The sequence below is a fragment of the Schistocerca americana genome, chromosome X (assembly GCF_021461395.2).
Source record: "Schistocerca americana isolate TAMUIC-IGC-003095 chromosome X, iqSchAmer2.1, whole genome shotgun sequence".
Classification (NCBI taxonomy): domain Eukaryota; kingdom Metazoa; phylum Arthropoda; class Insecta; order Orthoptera; family Acrididae; genus Schistocerca; species Schistocerca americana.
In genome coordinates, this window is record NC_060130.1 from 937247283 (window position 1) to 937261586 (window position 14304).

The following is a 14304-nucleotide window of genomic DNA, read 5'->3' on the forward strand; positions in this document are numbered from 1 at the left end:
ATTCTTATTAACAATTGTAGGTGGCATTCTTATTAACAATTGTATGCTGGCAGCAGTCTCTGTTTTCAGTGCATTTATTAAACTCTTTCCATTTTGAACATTGTGAATAAGAAGACAGTTTTCTTCAATGTGCAAATGTTTTGTTCAAATATTCCATATGCACAATTTAGAGAAGAATGGTTAAAAGATGAAGAGTTAAAAAATTGTTTTCAAAAGATTCTTACAGATAAAACAAAGGTGCGATGTCATTTTTGATGATGCCTTCTCAGCTGCAAGTATTCGGAACAGAGATTATTCTAAATCTGACAAGAATGTGAAAGTGGTAAACCATTTCCTTGTGCAAGAGTATCTAAACTGAATTTTCAGCCTGAAGTTACATCAGTCACAATAACCGCGGCCAAGGGGGAATGGCATTATTTGAGAGTATGCATTATGCTATACAGTGTGTTGATCATCTCAATTAGCTGAACAAACTGTTTTTCCAAATAAGTGATCTGAAAATACATCACATAAAATGCAGCGAAGTGATAAAAAATGTAATACCTGTATATCTACACTTTAAAGGGCTGTTGAAAACTATGTTGGTGTTAGTTTGTATAGCATGCTTGTAGACAAGGGCACTGACATTACTGACAAGAAACAGCTAGGTGTTTGTATTTTATACTTCCCCAAAACAAAGGGTGTGTAGTTTCAACATTTTTGAAACTACAATAAACTGACTCAGGTGATACAAAAACAACTGTTGAAGATGTGAAAGCTATATTAACTGTTGAACTGAATCTGCAGATAATGCATGGTATAGGCACAGATAACACACCTGTTATGGTTGCCGAAGTCAATGGAGGTTATGCTTACCTTAGAGTTTAATGTCCCGTCAGCATCAAAGTCATTAGAGACAGAGCACAAGCTTGGATTGTGTTAAAGATGGGAAAGGAAATCGGCCGCACCCTTTCAAAGGAACCATCCTGGCATGTGCCTGGAGTGATTTAGGGATATCTGGTTGTGCCGGATGTGTATTTGAAATGTCGTCCTCCCAAATGTGAGTCCTGTGTGCCAACAACTGTGCCCAATGTTGCCAGCTCTGTCACACATACTTTGACTTACCAACTTTCAAAATCTACTACAAATACACCAGAAAAAAAGAAAAAAAATGTATGAGGAGCATGCTTTATTTTACACACATAATCTTTCTTTCTTCAGATTAAAACCAGACTAAACTAAACTCTGCCTGAACAGGCCATGAAAGCCCAATGGTACTGACCACCTGCTGAGTCATTCTCAGCCCACAGGCATCACTGGATGCGGAGGGACATGTGGTCAGCACACCGCTCTCCCTGTCGTATGTCAGTTTACAAAACTGGAGCCACTGCTTCTCAATCAAAAAGCTCCTCAGTTTGTCTTGCAAGGGCTGAGTGCAATCCACTTGCCAACAGCGCTCAACAGACCGAACAGGCACCCATCCAAGTGCTAGCCCAGCCCGACAGTGTTTAACTTTGGTGATCTGTCGGGAACTGGCGTTACCACTGTGGCAAGGCCGTTGGCTTTTTTCAGACTGCTGAACATTATGATTCTCATATCACAATACTCATTTTCATAAACATAACCCATGAATTTTGAATAGTACAATTCTCTCCATATGAAAAACAGGTATTTCAGAGTCATCCACTTCTTCCATGAATTGTGTTGATGTTGAGGGTCCTGGGTTGTCACTGCTAATAACACTACTCTTGCCATAGGCTTGGATAGCACCTATGAAACAAACTGTTGGATCAGTCAGAAGTGGGTGCCAAGCTTCCTTGGTGCTTAAGCAGAAAGAAGAAATGATTATAATCACACGCAATCTGAACAGCACAATAACTTCATGTAACTTGAACAGCAAGTCAGAGAGAGAGAGAGAGAGAGAGAGAGAGAGAGAGAGAGAGAGAGAGAGAGAGAGAGAGAGAGACTGACTCTTATCATAAATTTTCACAATACAGAATGCTACTATGAACTAAAAATCCCACAGCTAATCCTCATACCACATTCTTGTCACTCCATCCAGTTGGCCCTTTCTCATTCTTGCAAAGAAGAATTACCAGCCCACTTAGAATCCACCTTTCAGAAACACGCAATTGGTTTCACCACTCCTTAACATGGTAAAAGGCCTACTATAGTTTGTATAATACATTTTATGATAAGCATCCCTTGAAGGTATTACAAATCGTTGGAAGTCAATGGATCTCAATTTGGTGCTATACCGCTCAGACACTTCATAAAATGTACGAAGACAATAGGAAAAAATTGTATTTCTAGGACCAATTCTGCGAGAGTACAACATAGTTAATATGGCACTCCAGTTTAAATCTGCTAATCCTATCAACTGTTGCATGATCTCACTATTTTAATCTGGACTTTTGTACAAATGGTAACTGAAAAAGGGTGTCAAGAGGCCCTGTTTTTTTTCCAAATGTTAAAAATTTTCTTCATCCCAAGCTACATTTGGGTTCCACTTTTGAAAAGCAAATAGGAAATTCCTGTACAATCAGTAGAATGACTGAATACTGAAATGGGAATTCAGAAAATTTGCATTAACATTATTGTACACATCATCAGTGAGCTCTAATCCAGTCTCCCAAAAAATGTTGAAGTGCTACATAACATATCATCTAAAGCATCAGGAAACTGTTTAAGAGGAGTGAAGGACAATACTACATCACTAACTTTGGAAAGAGGCACCAGACCAGACATACTGACCCTGTCTGACGTATAACTCCAGTGGCAGAAAATCAATGTTGTGATGTGGGAGAATGTGACATATAGGGTTGTATTTTGGTCTGAAGTATCAAAATGTGAGAATGCAAGTAAATACAAGCCTTTCAGTGAAATCTGCAATTTGGCTAAGATACTTCTAGTGCTGCCTTGGTCAAATGCAGAGGGAGAGAGGTGCTTTAGTGAAATGAATATTCCAAAAGCTTATATAGGAACAGGAGGCTCAGTTCTATACTGACAATTCATGCTACCCTGCAGCACCTCAGATTGTGCTGTCACAATTTCAATTTGAAGATGCAGTTCTGAAATAAAAAGGTAAAATCTGAAATGACTGAATAACTGCATAAATTTATCAATGTTTAGAGTTTTCTACATTACCATCCTTTATAAAATAAATATTTTTTGTGTGGTGTTGTACAGTGCCAATACCACACCACACACAATGCATCCCGAAGTTGGTGGTAAACCATGTTACAGCTTCACCAATCCACGGCCAGCTTGATGACACACTACCTACATGCATGAAGTGCCCCCACTGAGCTGCCATAATAAGACACCGCAAGGCCAGCCCAGTCTCTTCGCAGAGTCAGCTCAAGTCTCAGCAGTTTATAGTAGCATTTTGTACTGTAATCATTTATTACAGGTAGGCTTTGATTAACGTATTCACTCTTGAACTTGCTGTTCAAGTTAAGTTAATGCATTGTGTCATTCAGATTACATGTATGTGTAATCATTTCTACTTTCTGTCTAAGCATGTGCCTATTCAAGACCATCCACCTTTGGCGTGGATCAAATGGTTTATTTTGTACATACCATTCAAGCCCATGGCAAGAATAGTGGCATTAGCAGTGACAACCAAGGACCCATAGTAACACAATTCATGGAAGTAGTAGTGGATGACTCTAAAATACCCATTTCTCATATGGCGTCAATTGTTCCATTCCAAATTCATGTGTTATACTTACAAAAAATAGTATCATGATATGGAAATGTTAATGTTCAGTAGTCTGAAGAAATAAAGATTACGTGTACAAAAGACAGCATGTTCCTCACACAAATACTTTTTTCTGGCCGATTTCTAGCAGGTTTCGAAAGTTGGTTAGCTGAAATATGTGTCACAGAGTTGACAACACTGAGCGTAGTGGTTAGCACACTGGACTCGCATTCAGGAGAACGACACTTCAAATATGCGCCTGATCATCTGGATTTACATTTTCAACGACTTCCCTAATTCACTCCAGGTAAATGTTGGTATGGTTCCTTTAAAAGGGCACAGCCAATTTCCTTTCCCATTTTTGAAACACTCCAAGCTTGTGCTCTGTCTATAATGACTACGATGTTAACAAGACATTAAACCCTAATCTTTCTTCCTTCTCCCCTTCTTGAAGTAACTAAAAGACATTTACCTATATATGGTACAAGCCGTAAAATAATAATAATAATAATAATAATAATAATAATGATATGGGACATTATTTATTGAATGACCCTCACATATACCAGCTTGTTAGTCACATCACATAATATTTTATAATTATAATAACAAAAACAATCAATTTTTGACAAAATAATGTAATTGGATAGATAGATGTTGACATTTGCCAGCCTTTCCATGACAAATGTTTCCTCCCACACAGCCTTGGCATTTGAGGCAAATGTATTTGTTCAGATGCAGGCTCTTTACAGCAGCACACCACCACACTCACCCAAGCCTTCAATGGACATAATTATGCCACCAGCCTAATTCAAAAGCAGATTTCCCAGGCCACCATATCCAATCCCGGTACTGTTGATCCCTCCAAAAAACAACTTCAGAGCACACCACTAGTCACTCTGTATTATCCTGGTCTAGAATGTATCAATCAGTTACTTCGACAAGGCCATGACATCCTAAAATCATGCCCTGAAATGAATCCATTCTGTCTGAGATTTTGCCCATCACACCTAGAATAGCTTTTCGTCACCTTCTCAATCTCTGCAATATTCTTGTCAGACCCTATGCTCCTGCACCCATCTCCCTACCCTATGGCTCCTACCCCAGTGACTGTCCCAGCTGAAAGACTTGCCTCATGCCCTCTCCTATCACCACCTATACTAGCCCTGTAACTGGCAAAATGTATACTATCAAAGGGAAAGCCACCTGTGAAACGACACGACATATACCAGCTGTTATGTAAACTCTGTTCGGCCTTTTACATCAGCATGACCACCCTCAAATTATCAGTTAGGATGAATGGGCACAGACAGAGGGTGTATACTGGCAACACGCAATATCCTGTTGCAGAGCATGCTCTACAACATGACAGTAGTGACCTTTGTGCCTGTTTCATCACACAGGCCATCTGGATTCTTCCCCAAAACACCAGTTACTCAGAACTCCATAGGTGGAGACTATCACTACCAACATGGCCTTGGTTCTCGCCACCCATCTGGCCTTAATTTATATTAATTTCATCCGTCTCAGAATTTATTCAGAGTAACTACTACTTTCTTCACTCAGTTTTAGTTTTCTACAGCTTTTATTTTATTACCTGTCAATTTTTCGACACCCCTCTCCCCCCTCTGTTACATACAAAGCACTTAGCTTTTCACTCTTATTAACTCGTGCATGATGTTTAACCAGTAATATCTGTCTTGCATATTAACCTGTCTTCCACCTTTAAGCTCTCAAGTTTTCGAATCTCGTCCAGTGCATTCCCTAACAATCAGTCTTCCTTCTCATCCTGTCTGGGAAGTCCTCCCTGACCCACAGTTCTAGGTGACTTTCCCAAAATCTACCTGTTTTCCTAGACCTCTCCAGTACTTTTCCTTCACCCATCTTCCTTTCCCTTCAACCCTTCTGCCTGAAGAAGGACCCACTGGCTCTGAAAGCTTTCCTAATTATAACCTCCTTTTATGTGGATGTTCTGCTGCCACTTTATCTGTCCAGTTACATTAAATTATATAATTAGCTCCACGAGCAAGGATTTTTCTAGCATATTAACCCTTTTCGAGACAGTTCATTTAGATTAAGAGTACAGAACTTTTTGGTTCTAGTATTTTAATTAGATCTCTATCACGAGGCTGGCTATACAAAATGATAGTAACACTGTTTATCTATTCACAGTACTGCCCATTGAGCAGCAAGTGCATCGAAACAGTGAAGAATATTAGGATTTAATGTCTATCAACAATGATATTATTTGAAATGGAGTAAAATCTCGAACAGGACAAGGATGTGGAGGAACATTTGCCACTTCCATTTCAAAGAAACAGTCCTGCCATTTGTTTTCATCAATTTACAGAGAGCACAGGAAACCTAAATATGGATGGTCAGAAACGGATTTCATGATCACTGTCCATTAATCTAAGTCTATTGTGCTAATCCTTTCACCCTAACTGAAGTACACAGAGGTTAACAAGTATTTTACGAGTATTCATTCCATTCCATCGTTGTCTGACTGATACAGCAACTGGTTTTAATGGTTATATTAAAAATACAACAGTCAGACAGTTGCACAGTTATTTTTATTAAAAATAATGCATTTCACCATGGTTAGGCGTCATTAGATCACGCAGAACTGTCAAGTGAAGTACACTGTGCTGGCTGCCAAAGTCCTATGTCAGCCACAAACACACAAAACCATCTGGATGAAAATCAATGGGGGCATGATAACTACCATGCTCTACTTGTTGATATAACAATTTAAATGACTGGATTTTCACACGTACTGCCTTATGTGTATGTTGCTGACATAGGGCTTTGGTAGCCAGTGCAATGTACTTCACTTGACAAGTTTTACGTAATCTGATGATGCCCAACCACGGTGGAATACATTACTTTTAAATAAAAATAACTTTGCAAGTGTGACTCTCTCTCTCTCTCTCTCTCTCTCTCTCTCTCTCTCTCTTTCTCTTTCTCTTTTACTGCAAGCAGGCCATCTGAGGACCACATTCCAATTTCAGTTCTTTGTTCTTTACTTTTCTTCCAGTATGTCTTCATCTTTTCTTCTTTCTGTCTTCAGACTATTTTGAACCAGTCTTTTTAGCAATCCTGCCTTGGAATCCTTCCATTTTCAATATTTTTTCCTGAAAGGCTTCTCTGTTGTTTATATCTTCTATTTTTATATTGTTTCTTACTATATCCTTTTTTATTTCATTGACCCAGCTTGTTGTGGACTTCTTACACCACAAATATCTGAAAATTTTATTAGTTAATCGACTGTCTTGAATTCAAAATCTACATCCAAAAAGCATGAGTCTTTTTTTTTTTTCTCATTGCATTTGAAATATTTTCTATATTTTGGTATATTTCAGCACTACTTTGTAATTTCCAACCTTCTGCTGCATTTCGTGGTCCTAATGTTCACCTTATAATTCGCCTTTCTAGTACTTCTAATTTATCTAACTTACAGTTTAGTGCCAGGCATTCGCCTGCATATAGGCATTCTGGCTTCACTATTGTGTTGTAATTTCTTATTTTTGCATTTTTGGTTAGACACTTTTTACTGTAGAGGTCTTTGGTGATACCATATGCTCTCCCCATTTTATGCACACTTTTTACTGTAGAGGTCTTTGGTGATACCATATGCTCTCCCCATTTTATGCAAACTTTCCTCTATTGCACATTTTTCCAAAGCATATTCTTGTATTATCTCCCCAGCATATTTGAAGTTTCTTATCCTCTCTATTTGGCCAATACCTATTTCAATTCCTTACTTTGAATGTAATACAATTTCTATTGCAGTATGGAAAGTCCGTGAAAGTTTTATTTTTAATATATTTTATGAGTTTCCTCATGTCAGCAACTAACTTCTCATCAATAAGTTGCATCTTCTTTGTCATCTACAATATTCCACCGCAGAGCAAGATAATGCATTGGGCAAAATAATGTAACATGCAGTTACCTGCACTGCTCCAAGGTAACTATCTCAGTTCTACTGAGAACATCTGGAAACCTGTCGAGTGATTCATGCACCTCTGATCTTGTTCCAATCAATATATATATATAAAAAATCCACCTTTCTTTTGTGCTCAGTTAGCTGTATTTACAAATGATATATGTTTGAAATATTCCACTTAGATGTCTTTATTTATGAAGTCCATATTTACATAGAGTTATGGATTTAGGATTATCATAATTATTCTCAAATGTCTGAATGGTAGCCCAGATCAGTTGGTCAAAAAGTATACTGAACAACTCAAATAGTGTACACAAAGAAGAAACAGATGATTCATGAAGGCACCAGCTATAATTGAACTGACGTCGAGACATATAAACCTGCCTTGATACAAATTCACAACAGGCATTTTGTCTCCATGTCAGTGTAACTGTTACTAGTACTTCTTGAATCATCTGCTTCTGAAATTCACTTGCAAAGTAGATCTTCTATGTGTTCAGTATCTGATTTGCTCTATGGTGGATTGATTCAGACAGCCATATGAAACTCTGAGGATGGAATTACACTATGTGATCAAAAGTATCCGAACACCTGGCTGAAAATGACTTACAAGTTCATGGCAACCTCCATCGGTAATGCCACAACTCAATATGGTGTTGGCCCATCCTTAACCTTGATGACAGCTTCCACTCTCACAGGCATACGTTCAATCAGGTGTTGGAAGGTCTCTCGGGGAATAGCAGCCCATTCTTCATGGAGTGCTGCACTGAGATGAGGTATCGATGACGAATGGCGAGGCCTCGCACGAAGTCGGCATTCCAAAACATACTAATGGTGTTCTATAGTATTCAGGCCAGGACTCTGTGCAGGCCAATCCATTACAGGGATGTTGTTGTTGTGTGACCACTCCGCCACAGGCCGTGCATTATGAACAGGTGCTCGATCATGTTGGAAGATGCAATTACCAGCCGCAAATTGTTCTTCAACAGTGGGAAGCAAGGAGGTGCTTGAAATATCAATGTAGGCTGGTGCTGTGATAATGCCACACAAAACAACTAGGGTACAAGCCCCCTCCCTCAAAAACACAACCACACCATAACACCACCACCTCCGAATTTTACTGTTGGCACTACACACACTGGCAGACATTCACCGGGCATTTGCCATACCCACACCCTACCATTGGACCGCCACATTGTGTGTACCATGATTCGTCACTCCACACAACATTTTTCCACTGTTCAATAGTACAATATTTACACTCCTTACACCAAGGGAGGTGTCGTTTGGCATTTACCAGTGTGATGAGTGGCTTATGAGCAGCCGCCTGGGCATGAAATCCAAGTTTTCTCACCTCCCGCCTAACTGTAATAGAACTTGCAGTGGATCCTGATGCTGTTTGGAATTCCTGTAAGATGGTCTGGATAGATGTCTGCCTATTACACTTTACAACCCTCTTCAACTGTCGGTTGGGTCTGTCAGTCAACAGACAAGGTCAGCCTGTATACTTTTGTGCTGTACGTGTCCCTTCACGTTTCCACTTCACTAGCACATCAGAAACAGTGGACCTAGGGATGTTTAGGAGTGTGGAAATCTCGCATACACACGTATGACAGAAGTCACACCCAATCACCTGACCACATTTGAAGTTCATGAGTTCTGCAGAGCACCCCATTCTGCACTCTCACGATGTCTAATGACTACTGAGGTCACTGATATGGAGTACCTGGTAGTAGGTGGCAGCATAATGTACCTAAAACATATGTTTTTCGGAGTGTCTGGATACTTTTCATCACACAATGTATAAATATCCAAAATCAGTAACAGACTGTAGATGTGATAATCAAAAATGAAAACAACTGAGAAGAACATTTTGAAAATATATCATCACTTTCCAAAAGTTGTTGCCAACCGTCAAGTACGTCTCTGTGATGTTTTCAGTGAACTGGGAAAGGAACACGCAATGATTATTATTATTATTATTATTATTATTATTATTATTATTAGTTGTAGTAGTGATAATGGAATTACATACTGCTAGAGAGGTCTGTATAATTTAATTGTTCATTTTGTTACGTCCTTTCAAGGTCACTATTAGTCATTGCTTCAATACTTTTTAAAAAGTGTATATTACTGCTCTACTGTTATATTATATGTATTTTGAAGACAAAAATACTTACACACCAACAGGCATTGCCCAAATCAGCAATCTTCACTTTAATATCACATACTTCATGAACAGGGTCAGGTGTTCTTGCCAGATTTTTTGTATCGGGACAGGATGCAACACGCCGGAATGCTTTGTCTGTGAGAAGAGAGAGTCAATGTCATCATAAGTTACAGGAAGATATTTGGAAAATGTACCGTGCTTGACTGAAATTGTGCAACAAAGAAATATACATATTAAGGCAACCCAGTTAACTTACATTCTAACTTATGGAAAGCGCATTTTAAAATAATAATCCCCATACTACTCTTAAGGAGGCAATGAATTAAAGCTTTCAAATATTTTTGAAAACTCATAATTCAGCTAAAAAGCAGCATGTAACTTTTGGACAAAATCATGCCTTTAAAAAAAAAAAAAAAAAAAAAAAAAAAAGTAGTCACCACCCATCTCAGTCTGTAAAACGTTAGTTATTTAAATAATTATTTTCTGCTTTTTAGTCTTTTGTGTGTGTGTGTGTGTGTGTGTGTGTGTGTGTGTGTGTGTGTGAAATTTATCTATCAATATCAAACATTTTGCCGAGGTTACGATGAAAACAAAGGGTAAATTTCAGGTTTATTTCCATTTCCCTTCACTTGATTTAAACGATATATTTCTTCCTCAAATGTATAACTTATAAAAAGACCATAAAGATAAAAACTAGGGAGATTTGAGCTCACATGGAGGCTTCCCAGCAACTGTTTTCCTGTGAATCAGTCATGACTGGAACAGGAAAAGGGAGAAATGGCAGCGGTACACACAGTACCCTGCATTACACACCAGACAAGCACGCAAGTTAGTACTGCATTGTCATCCAGTTCCAAACCATGTTATACACAATCTGGACAGCAACTTTTTTAAAGAACACTCTTTTTCCTTTGAAGTAAGTACAATACAAATAACATTTATTTATAGACATTCACAGAACAAAGTGGATTTTTCCTAATTTGCCTTTCCACGAATGGGGTTTCGGTGTCCTGAATTTTATACTTATAAATAAATTGCACACTAAAAGTTTACAATGATCTGCATATCTGAAAACTTGTGTAGACAGGAAATGAAATAAAAAAAGCTTTAAGAAGGGGAAATCTTAAGTGTGGAATAAGAATTAATTGCCAAAATAAAGACATACTGCTCAAAAGTGTACATCCATGTATATTTTTGAAAGCAAAATCTGCTGCTGGTTAACATTCAACACCATGATGCTCCTCCCACCGCATTATAACAAGCTTGGATACTCCTTGGCATTTCACCAACAACTTGATCGAGACATTGCTGCTCAAACCAATCCCATTCTTCGATGTTGTTCATAAGGTAGACACAGTTTGCTCATGCATTATCATCTTGAAAAATAAACCCACTACTGAAATAATGACTGTGGAACTGGGCAATAAATTGGATGAGCCTGCCTTACTGCATAGTCTTTAAATTACTTGTGATGGTGACGAGAGGCATCTGGCACCCATACACAATGTGACACTGTCACAGCCTGCACCTAAATATAATAAGTAGCTACATATGAGGTCAGAGGTATACTTTACATTGTACTGGTGTAGTGAACACACCCTCTGGGTGTGATGTCAGACAAGGACTATGGGAAGGGGTGCTGACAGCAAGGAACTGGCACTCTTGTTGGCGGCATTATAGTAACATGTTTATATAGTGTGAGACTGACCAACTTGTTTAATAAGTGTGTTCTGCCCCATCAAAATCACAGGCAAAAGAAAAGTTGTGATTTAGGTGATGAAAGAAGTCTGAATAGAACATAGACAATGATAAATCTAGAAGGTTCACTTTTAAGCCTAAATGAGTTAGGAAGAAACATCATAGAACATTAGAAGCCATTGAAGGTTCGGTGAGGATAAACCACCAGCATAACCACATAGTGCCAAGCAGTGGCAGCAGTCCACACCCACTAGTGGGAAATCCAGCAAGCACCAGTAATCCACACCAGATACTGGGAAAACTATCAAGTGGCAGCAGTCTGCACCAGGTAGTGGGAAAACTACCAAGTGGGCAGCACTCCACACAACGTGGTGGGAGATCTTACAAAAGTGTCAGCAGTCTGCACTAGGTCGCAAGAAACCTAGCAAGTGGCAGTAGTACATGCCAGGTAGTGGGTAATCTACTGAGTGGCAGCAGTACTTGTCAGCAGTGGGGGTAGTGATGGGGTTGAGGGAGGTGGTGGCAATAGCAGATGACTGTAAGTCCTCCATACATTTCACGGGAAGCAGCAAGGCTCCGAAAAATAAGTACAAATTGCAAAAAGTGAGCTGTTATGTGTAGCCTTCAGTTGAAACTTTTGGGCTGAGAGGCCGTGTTCGATGTATAAAATTTTCACCTAACGTTTTGTCTCCATCTGTGGGAGACATCTTCTGAGGTCGTTTGGCTACTGCCACTGAGGCTCCAGGTACTCCCACATTTATAGAGTGCATAGAGGGCACCACCATTCGTCATGTGATGCCGACGGTATACCTATCTTTGGAATGTGTCATCATTCTCAATTAAGAGTAATTGATTGTCATTCTGCTGGTGCAACGTCGACATCCATATTTTGTCTAATTTAAAACTCTCTCTCTCTCTCTCTTTTTTTAAAAAAATAGATTGATCATGGCCTCTCAGCCCAGAAGTTTCAACTGAAGACAAGACCGGCCGTGAAAGCCTACATTGTATGTCCTGTGTAGCGTTGTGGTTTTAAGATCTGTTGGGTTCATAAAAATGACTAATTTAGATTGTACCATGTGGCTACAAGCAGCCTCACAGTGTTCCGAGTGCTGCAGTGTGGGCTGTACACATAGCAGGACACTGAAACATCATAGGTATGTCCATTAATTAATGCACATGTGGAATGTAATGAAAAAATTGATAGTTCCACTTTCTGCCACCAAGTGAAAAGATGGTACTGTAAGATGTCAGTATATGAACTGTTTCCTGTTTTGACTTCAGTACGCAGTTTATCGCTTGGCGAGCAATTAAACAGAGAACCGACTCGTGGAGATAACATATTGGACCTACTGATAACAAACAGACCCGAACTTTTCGAATCTGTATGTACAGAACAGGGAATCAGTGATCATAAGGCCGTTGCAGCATCCCTGAATATGGAAGTTAATAGGAATATAAAAAAAGGGAGGAAGGTTTATCTGTTTAGCAAGAGTAATAGAAGGCAGATTTCAGACTACCTAACAGATCAAAACAAAAATTTCTGTTCCGACACTGACAATGTTGAGTGTTTATGGAAAAAGTTCAAGGCAATCGTAAAATGCGTTTTAGACAGGTACGTGCCGAGTAAAACTGTGAGGGACGGGAAAAACCCACCGTGGTACAACAACAATGTTAGGAAACTACTGCGAAAGCAAAGAGAGCTCCACTCCAAGTTTAAACGCAGCCAAAACCTCTCAGACAAACAGAAGCTAAACGATGTCAAAGTTAGCGTAAGGAGGGCTATGCGTGAAGCGTTCATTGAATTCGAAAGTAAAATTCTATGTACCGACTTGACAGAAAATCCTAGGAAGTTCTGGTCGTACGTTAAATCAGTAAGTGGCTCGAAACAGCATATCCAGACACTACGGGATGATGATGGCATTGAAACAGAGGATGACACGCGTAAAGCTGAAATACTAAACACCTTTTTCCAAAGCTGTTTCACAGAGGAAGAACGCACTGCAGTTCCTTCTCTAAATCCTCGCACAAACGAAAAAATGGCTGACATCGAAATAAGTGTCCAAGGAATAGAAAAGCAACTGGAATCACTCAATAGAGGAAAGTCCACTGGACCTGACGGGATACCAATTCGATTCTACACAGAGTACGCGAAAGAACTTGCCCCCCTTCTAACAGCCGTGTACCGCAAGTCTCTAGAGGAACGGAGGGTTCCAAATGATTGGAAAAGAGCACAGATAGTCCCAGTCTTCAAGAAGGGTCGTCGAGCAGATGTGCAAAACTATAGACCTATATCTCTTACGTCGATCTCTTGTAGAATTTTAGAACATGTTTTTTGCTCGCGTATCATGTCATTTCTGGAAACCCAGAATCTACTACGTAGGAATCAACATGGATTCCGGAAACAGCGATCGTGTGAGACCCAACTCGCCTTATTTGTTCATGAGACCCAGAAAATATTAGATACAGGCTCCCAGGTAGATGCTATTTTTCTTGACTTCCGGAAGGCGTTCGATACAGTTCCGCACTGTCGCCTGATAAACAAAGTAAGAGCCTACGGAATATCAGACCAGCTGTGTGGCTGGATTGAAGAGTTTTTAGCAAACAGAACACAGCATGTTGTTATCAATGGAGAGACGTCTACAGACGTTAAAGTAACCTCTGGCGTGCCACAGGGGAGTGTTATGGGACCATTGCTTTTCACAATACATATAAATGACTTAGTAGATAGTGTCGGAAGTTCCATGCGGCTTTTCGCGGATGATGCTGTAGTATACAGAGAAGTTGCTGCATTAGAAAATTGTAGCGAAA

The 14304-nt window shown here is 39.4% G+C and overlaps 1 protein-coding gene across 3 annotated transcripts in view; it reads right to left on the bottom strand.

The window, feature by feature from the left end:
- LOC124556793 (SRSF protein kinase 3) overlaps positions 1-14304 on the bottom strand; it is a 383958-nt gene that overhangs the window by 38574 nt on the left and 331080 nt on the right. For all 3 annotated transcript variants that reach the window (XM_047130805.1, XM_047130806.1, XM_047130804.1), the window contains one exon: positions 9809-9933. In XM_047130805.1, coding sequence (XP_046986761.1) covers positions 9809-9933 — 125 coding nt within the window. The remainder of the gene's footprint in view (positions 1-9808; positions 9934-14304) is intronic.